The sequence below is a fragment of the Hordeum vulgare genome, chromosome 3H (assembly GCF_904849725.1).
Source record: "Hordeum vulgare subsp. vulgare chromosome 3H, MorexV3_pseudomolecules_assembly, whole genome shotgun sequence".
Taxonomy (NCBI): domain Eukaryota; kingdom Viridiplantae; phylum Streptophyta; class Magnoliopsida; order Poales; family Poaceae; genus Hordeum; species Hordeum vulgare.
The window spans coordinates 596,824,964-596,833,503 of NC_058520.1; the positions used below are offsets into that span (position 1 = coordinate 596,824,964).

General features: G+C 47.5%; 1 protein-coding gene across 1 annotated transcript; it reads left to right on the forward strand.

Annotated features, from left to right (window-relative positions):
* The first annotated feature begins 230 nt into the window (after window positions 1-230).
* Window positions 231-929, forward strand: LOC123440937 (probable glutathione S-transferase). The gene has a single exon (XM_045117474.1). It carries the CDS (start codon window positions 231-233, stop codon window positions 927-929), a length of 699 nt encoding a protein of 232 aa, XP_044973409.1.
* The last annotated feature ends 7,611 nt before the right edge of the window (window positions 930-8,540 follow it).

Here is an 8,540-nt window from a genome sequence, read left to right on the forward strand (position 1 = left end):
ATCTACAAGCTAATGCATCATTCATCTCTCCATCATTCACAAGGAAAAGGTTGACAATCTAGTTGCTGACACAACTACTCAAACGTCACACGGCGAAAGTTTCCTGCATGAAAGCACATATATACTCCTATTATGTGCTACACAATCTACTTGAAAGTCAATGCAGCGGCCCTTCAAATAGGGAACGTAGAAAGGACGGGACATCCTACTTACCACGAAATCACATTCAAATGTGCGAGCCGGTGAAGGTGATCGGCACTCGGTTCAGCGCGTTCAGCCACCGCGCCGAGGTGGCCCTGCGGCTCAAGGGTGTCCCCTACGAGCTCATCGCCGAGGACCTGGACAACAAGAGCGAGCTGCTGCTCCGGAGCAACCCCGTCCACGGCGGCAAGGTGCCGGTGCTCCTCCACGGCGACCGGACGGCCGTGTGCGAGTCCCTCGTCATCGTCGAGTACGTAGACGAGGCCTTTGACGGCCCGCCCATCCTGCCCTCCGACCCTGCTGGCCGCGCCGCCGCCCGGTTCTGGGCGGGCTTCCTGGGCGTGAACCACTGCTGGAGGCTGCTGTGGCTGGCGCTCTGGGCGGCGGACGGGGACGCACGGGCAGGGTTTCGGGAGGAGGCCAGGGCTAGACTGGCGCTCCTGGAGGCGCAGCTGGAGGGGAAGAGGTTCTTCGCCGGGGACGGTATCGGGTACGTCGACGTCGCTGCAAGCGGGCTCGCGTACTGGCTTGGGGCTATGGAGGAGGTCGCCGGGGTGAGCATCATGGACGCCGCCGACTTCCCTGCTCTGTGCCGGTGGGCCAAGGAGTACACGTCGAGTGATGTCGTGAAGGGGTGCCTACCGGACTGGGACGAGCTCGTCGCCGGGTACGCAGCGAGCACCGACAAATTTAAACTTGTGGCCCAGCACGCGGCGATCTACCAGTAAAGGAGTTTAGCTGGCACTAGTGGGGTGTATGGGTGCATGTGTGTATGAAACATGAATAAACTTACCCTATGTTTGAGTCACGGTGCCAACAGAAAAATGAAAAGGCTCACATCTGAAGTCCATATAACCATTTTTTTGCCGATCCTATGTACATTAACTTGCAAACGGTCACAAATGACTTGCGGATCCTATATAACTTGCAGCACCGGTCCTAGTTTCCCATTCCCAGGCCATCAACCTGCGCTGTCTACTTCTTCCTCCTCCGCTCCAGGAGCTTACGACGGCAGCACGACCAAGGTGAGAGTCTAGGAAGCAGAGCTTGGATCGAAACGGGGGGAACAACAGCCCCAGGTATGAGTATGACAGACCAGGGGACCCAAAGCACACAGGTCAAGAAATCCCAGGCGGCGGCAGTGTGAAAGAACAAAAATGCTAGACTTACGAAAACTTTTTATAAGATTTAACGGACCGGTCTTTCTCCACACTAATCTCTCCCATCCTGATTTTTGGGATGGGCCCGCTTCATCTTAATCACGAATCAATGCATTCCACCTCATCTCAGCCTGTAAAACTCCTGTACGTGTAGCATTGCTCAGAAATGCGCTCAACTTTTCAGACGGTCAAAACCAGACACGTAAATTGGGGGCGGGAACAGTAAGCAACCGACTGAACGAATGTACGTGGCAGGAGACAGCCGTATCCATAATCTTTTTTTTTAGGGAAAAGTCGCTGCCGCTTTAGGCTGCTCATAGTGGGGAGTAACTTAGCCAAGTAACATGCACATGTTACTGGTCTATGTTACTACCTCCATAGTGGGTAGTAACATTTGTGGGATGTCATATTAATTAGGATATAGACTCATTTTGTATTGGTATGTGTGATGTTACTGTAACATAGCTAGTTACCACAAGCACCTCTCTCCTCATTAACTCACTGCCACATAAGCAAATTTGCATTGTAATGTGTGATGTTACTACTATGTTACTCCCCACTATGGCCAGCCTTATTTAAGCATCAAAAAACGGAATGTCATCCGAGATTACATCGAGAACGAAGTTTGGGAAACCCCCAACCAAACCTTACATAATTCATCACCAACCCCTACTTTATTAGCTAACTTATGCGCCACAACGTTTGCACTTCTCCTAACACATGACACTCTGCTCTCCTGAAAAGACCCCATAAGTGTCTTGATTTCTTGTACCCATGGCCCAGCAGTAGAGAGATCCTTCTCTGGTTGTTGTAGCATATGCACCACGCTTTGGGCATCCAGTTCCAAATGAACTCGCCATGCTAGGAGCTCGGCCACCTCCGGATAAATGACGTTCGGGAAGTGATGACTAGTTGCTGCCAGGAAGCCGCCATTGTGATCTCTTAGCACAGCTCCACCCCCTCCCCTCTCGCCATATTTTGATAGAGCCCCATCCGAGTTAACCTTGACCCACCCCTGCTCTGGAGGCTCCCAGCGCTGCTCCTCCACATGCCTTGGCACCCGCGCCGGCTTCTCATGCACCGCCCTCCACTCCGCCATGAGAGCTATGACCGTATTCATGATTTCATGTGGCGGCGCAATGAGTTTGCCATCCCTCGCTGCGTTTCGAGCTAGCCAAAGTCCATATGTGGCATGCACCATCGCCTCGTTTTCTTCGTCGGATGCCCGAGCAAACCAGTTCAGGAGCCAACGAGCAAGAGCACTCTGCGAGTCAATCGTGCATGGTGGAATCGCCACCGAAACTCCCTTCTCTGAGTGGAGAAGCTGCCAGAACCTTGCTGAATGTTGACATGTCCAGAAACGGTGGAGAATCGTCTCCTCCCGGCCACATACACAAAAAACGCCTGGTTTAATCCGACGTCGATGAAGCTCAAAGCCAATGGCCAACCAGTTCTTGATCGTCCTCCACATTGGTGGAGCACATGAATCCCACAGCGCCATGAACCCCTTGTGCGCTTGCACAGAATCTGAAGGCTCCGGCTGTCCGGTCCTTGATCTGGCCAAAGATATGCCCAGGTGATATGCCGACTTTACATTGATTCATCCATTCTTTGTATAATTCCAGGCAAAAAATCCTGCTCCTCGGGCCCGCCAATGGCGATCTGTTGGATGTCGCGAACATCGCTCGGACTAAACATGGAGTTCAGCTTCCTGATCCCACGCCCGCGGCCCGCCTATCTGGTGTCATTAAATCCACTACCCTCGTTATCCCCGGGATATATATTTAACCCAGTGGTCTCGTACATCCAGGCCGCGGGATCTAGTTGTCATGATGGATATTCACTCTTGAGTCGTCCCCAATGCGCCATATCGTCCCTTCGCGCGGGAGATCTCTACCATGTAACACATTCTAGTATGTATACGACGCATTGGCCGGACAGGTTGCAGACATGATTGTTTCCTCCTTGAAATAGAGGGCTTTGAGCACCCTCGCACACAAGGATTCCGGTTCTTGCGGAATTCTCCATGCCTGCTTGGCTAGCAAAGCTTGGTTGAAAGCCTCTGGATCACGAAAGCCCAATCCACCGCCTCTCTTTGCTTCACACATTTTTTTTCATGAGACTCAATGCACTTTCCTTTCCCCATTCGTTGCTCCCCACTAGAATTTAGAAGAGATAGAAGTCAGGTTCCAACACGTTTTCTTTGCGAGCTGAAAACAACTCATGGTGAAAGTAGGTACAGCTTGAAGACCAGATTTAATCAACACCTCTCTTGCCGCCGTGGAAAATCCTTGCCCCTTCCATCCGCCTAGTTTTGCCTTTGAGGACTCCGTGACATACTTGAAAGTACCCTCCTTTGATCGCCCAACCACTGTTGGTAGACCAAGGTGTTAGGTTGATCTCTCGTTAATGGGCCCAACGGTCCATTGGAACCTTGACCCACGCCCTGATCGGGGGCGTCCAGCCCAAGCAAGGCTGGTGGGCCCCTGTCGCGCAGTGCTATATATAGAGAAGGTGGGGACCATGGCATGGGTTACGAGGTTCACCGCCGCCACTGGTTCCCCACTCATAACCGTAATCCGATCCAGAGGGTAGCACTGAAGCGATGGGAAGTCCATCACCGGCGCTACCGCATCTCTCTCCTTCCCCACCGTCGTCATCACCTCACGACGGCCTCTGGAGGGAGCTCATCGAGTTCATCACAAGGTAATAATATACTACTATCACCGAACACATCTAGCCTTGACGATCCACGGGATCTATCAATGTTATCAGAGCCACAAGGTTTTAGATGTGTTTTCGGTTGCAAGATGAAAACGAAAGCAAAGGAACCCCCCTCCCCAAAAGACCCTAGATGGGCAAAGACACCGAAGATGGCCTCGGGCCTCGTCGGAAAAGAAGCGCCGCTGCAAGGCCGCGCCTGTTCCTCTCGATCCCCACACGCATCGGCAACCCGATGTGTGGGGAAGAAGAACCTACCTCCTCGGAGGCAAAGTTCGGATCAAGATCCAACACGAAAACGAAAAGAAGGAAATCGGATCGAATCCGAAAAAGAAAAGCAAAAGCAAGGGGGAAACATGCAAAGCAAAGCATCAGCCCTTCGGGGCAAAGGGCATCACCATCGCGCCCTTGACGGTGGTGCGTTCACCATTAAGGTGCTCGCACGCGCAGGGAAAGGCACAAAGGCGGAGCCAACAAGACATGCCGACACGAACACGAAAATGGAAAACAAACCACGGCCTTCCGCTCGACCGCGGCGCACCCAACGCGAGGAGTGTGCGGAGCCGGCGAGAGGAACGTCGTGGCTCCGGGGGAGGAAGAGAGGCGGCAAGAAGCCAAATCTCGGCGGGGCATGGTAGCCTCCGCGCAAGAAGTGGACGGCAGGCACCACCACTCCCTCTGTGAGAGGTCCGGCGGGGCACCAGAGACCTCCTCGGTGGGGCATACATGCCACCGCGCGAGGGAAAGGTCCGGCCACCGCTCGGCCAACCCCGACGAGAGGAGGGTCCCGAGCTCTCAGGAGAGAGACAAGAGGAGAGAACGAGAGGGAGAGCGACGGGCTGGGGGAAAGTGGCTTAGGGTTTCCCTCCCCAGCCGGCTCCTCCCCTTTTTGTCCAACCGACGACCACGGGCAACAAACGGATTGAATCCGACGGAAACCGGTCGATCCCCCATGAAACCCTAGGCTCGACTCGGGCCGACGGGAGTTGTGGGCTGGTGGCCACAGGCCGGCCCAGCCGGCGGGAGGAGCCCGAGGCCACGGGCCGAAGGACGCGCGCGCGCCAGGCACACCTAGTGGCGGGCCGAGGCCACAGGCTGGCCCAAGTCTATCGCTTTTTGATTTAAAGCATTTTTTCTGCCTCTGTCTTTTAGGCAGATTTAAAAGGACCTTTCTAGGAATTTATTCCTATGAAAACATGATTAGAAAATGTAAAGGAAAATGTTGATAGTTTATGTAAAAGTAATATTATTTTTCTGAAAAGAAAAATAAATGGTTCTGAAAATAAAAGAAGATTTTCAGAAAAAGAATTTTTCATGGATTTTATAAAGGGGATTATAAAGTTCATGAATTTCTTAATTATGACAGAATATTTTTCTATAATAGTAACATAATTTTTCTGAAAAGAAAAATAAAAGGTTCTAAAAATAAAAGAAATATTTTCAGAAAGAGAAAAGTTCATGGATTTTATAAAAGGAAAATAAAGTTCATGAATTTTTATTTTTAACAGAATAATTTTCTGTAAAGGTGTATGAATTTTCATATTCACGTTTTTCCGCTCCAAAGTAAAAAAGATTTTATCCTCCAATTAAATTGGAACCAATGGGAAAACTTAATTGGAAGAATTGTTCTTAGCAATGAGTTTTCCCCGTGGGTGAAATAAGATTGAAACAGTTTCCGCTATGACAACAGAATAATGTTTGATTTAAAGTCAAATATGGTATTGTTGTTTTCTGACCAACGTTGATGATAACAATACTATAATTGTATGAGTCATCTTATGTTTAAAGCTTAAATCTTTGATAAATTTTGTGTCAAAGTGATCAATTTTTGGAGCAGAGATAGAGAAATGCATATTTCTATTTCAGCTGCAATATGGTTAATGATGATGATTATTTCTTAGCAAAGTTGTTCAATAAGAATACTATCATCACATTGTTTATGAGTTATATGCATTATTTCCATTTCTGCCCAACGGTGATATGGAATTAATGTAGAAGGATGATATTTTATTCTAATTCTGCCACCACGGTGATTTAGAATATTCCAGAAAGTTTTAAAAGGTTTAATGTGCATGATTTTAATCATACCAACGTAGGGTTATTTTTATGCTCATTACCATTGTTTATTGGCTAAGTTTTCTCAGACTAAAAGTTATTCAAGCTTTCACTCATGAAAGCGATTTTTTTGGGTACTAGTGACCCGAAAGATGGAAAAGAAAGGTCATAACTTGAGGGAATAAATTCTCTCTAAAGAATGGCTTCACAAGAAAAGAACTCTTGGATATTAATTCAAGAAAAGAAAATAGATAGATCATTGAGAGTCTTGGTTGACGAATGTCTTTCATGCACTCTCTATGATGAAGTCTCCTTCTTTTTTCAGTCATCATGATTGAAATGAAACAAGCAACATGCATGTTTAATTTGACCAACGTCGGATCAAACATGTGTGTCAAAGATAATTCAGATTTATTTCTGAATTTGATGCAGTCAAAAGAGCCAATTATGACATTTATGTCCCTTGCAGGGAATTACCCGCTTGGCGGGAAAAGTCTGGGAAGAATGCCAGCGTAACCGGGTAAAGTTGACATTGTATTATGTCAACAATCCGTGTATGGCGGGAGAAATCTTGGCAAAGGCCTTATCCTGTATGACAGGAGAAAGTTATGATGACCCATGTGCGGTTAATGTCCCACTATGGGAGAAAAGTATGGAGTAGCTATTAAGCTTTCCTAGTATCGACCGTACACCTTATGTGTAACGGACATTATGCAATCACTAAATCCAGAAAGGATAAAAGTGAACCTAAAGACAAGCATGATATGCAAGTGTGACTTGCAAAAGTGACAACTATAAAGAACTCTGTTGAGTTTCTGAAATGAAATGAGGAAAAAGTACTCCCATACTAGTTAACTTATAACTTCATTTTACATGAAGTGATAAGATGAATGAGCTAGATAATCGAAGTTTACTCATTTCACAAGAACTATGAATGGGTTTCAAAATTCTGGCAGAAAAGTTCTTGCCACATTTCGAGGGGGAGATAGAGACATGAAATACATTGTTGTGTATTTCATGACTCCTCTGTACTTTAGATGATGTGATGCACATTATGCATCTAAAGTGATCCATTAATGAAGAATGTGATTGTCAAGGGGAGTACGACAGTCATTAGAATAGCGTCATTATGATACCCCTAAAGTAAAGAAATAGTTGTATTTTCGGATCTTTTATAGTTCCGGAAGAAGACTAAGGAATACAACAATGGTTCTTAAAGTGCCATAAAGAAGAAAGTTTAAAGATACACAATTTCTTCAATGAAAATGGAGTAATCTGGGGGAGCATGTTGTATGACCTATACAACACCTGTTGTTAGCTCTACAAGGGATCTTGTGATACAGGTCCCTGTAATACCTATGGCCTTTTGGAAATGGGTGACTATAGAATTAATTTGCCTTTTGGCAATGACAGAGCAACGACAACCCCATATGAAAGAAGTGCCAGAACTTGAGATGTTGATGGTCTCTAGGAATGTGAAAATAAGATACTTGTGATTACTATAAAGTCTATGTTAGTGAAATTCCACCACTTGAATTTCACTAACATAGACTTTATGAAGGGTCTACAAGGCAAATAAGACTCCAAAGGAAATATGTAAAGGTGTAAAACATGACTTAAATCGAAAGATTTTGTGCAAAGAAAATGAGAGGACAATTGCATTCATGCAAACACTAGTAGAAAACAGGGCTATCGTTCGGTCCTGGCCAGCCCATTAGTCCCGGTTCTACCAATGGGGGGGGGGGTATTAGACCCGGTTCGTGAGCCCAGGGGGCCGGCCGGGGCCTCGTGGGCATTGGTCCCGGTTCGTGTAGAACCATTTGTCCCGGTTCGAGCCACGAACCGGGACCAATGGTCCTCGCTGCTGGCCCACAATCATTGGTCCTGGTTCGTGGCATGAACCGGGACAGAAGGGGTGGCTTTAGTCCTGGTTCATGCCATGAACCGGTACAAATAAGTTGCCTATATATACCCATCGCCGCGGCAGAGTACTCTGTTTTTTTGGCCTGCGAGGGGAGGGCATTTTGATGCTCTAGCTCACATCCTATGCACATGAGGTGTTCGATGAAATGCCCGAGCCACACTAGTTATGCTTTTTCCTCTCAAAGCTCGACCTAGGAGCTTCATTTTTCCCGAGATTTGTCTAGATTTAGGGGTCCGTCACGCCCCGTCCCCGTTTCCACCGACGTTGATCGCCCGCGCCGATCTCGTCGCTGGCACCACCGTGGTGAGCCTCTTGTTCTTATCTTCTTTATGATACTTCTCTGATTTTCTTACTTTAGATAGATATTTGTCTGATTTTCTTAATTTTGACACACATAATTATATGTAATGCACGCAGATGAACCGGCAATGGATGTATGGTGACAGACACACCTCCGAGTACATTAAGGGCGTGCATAT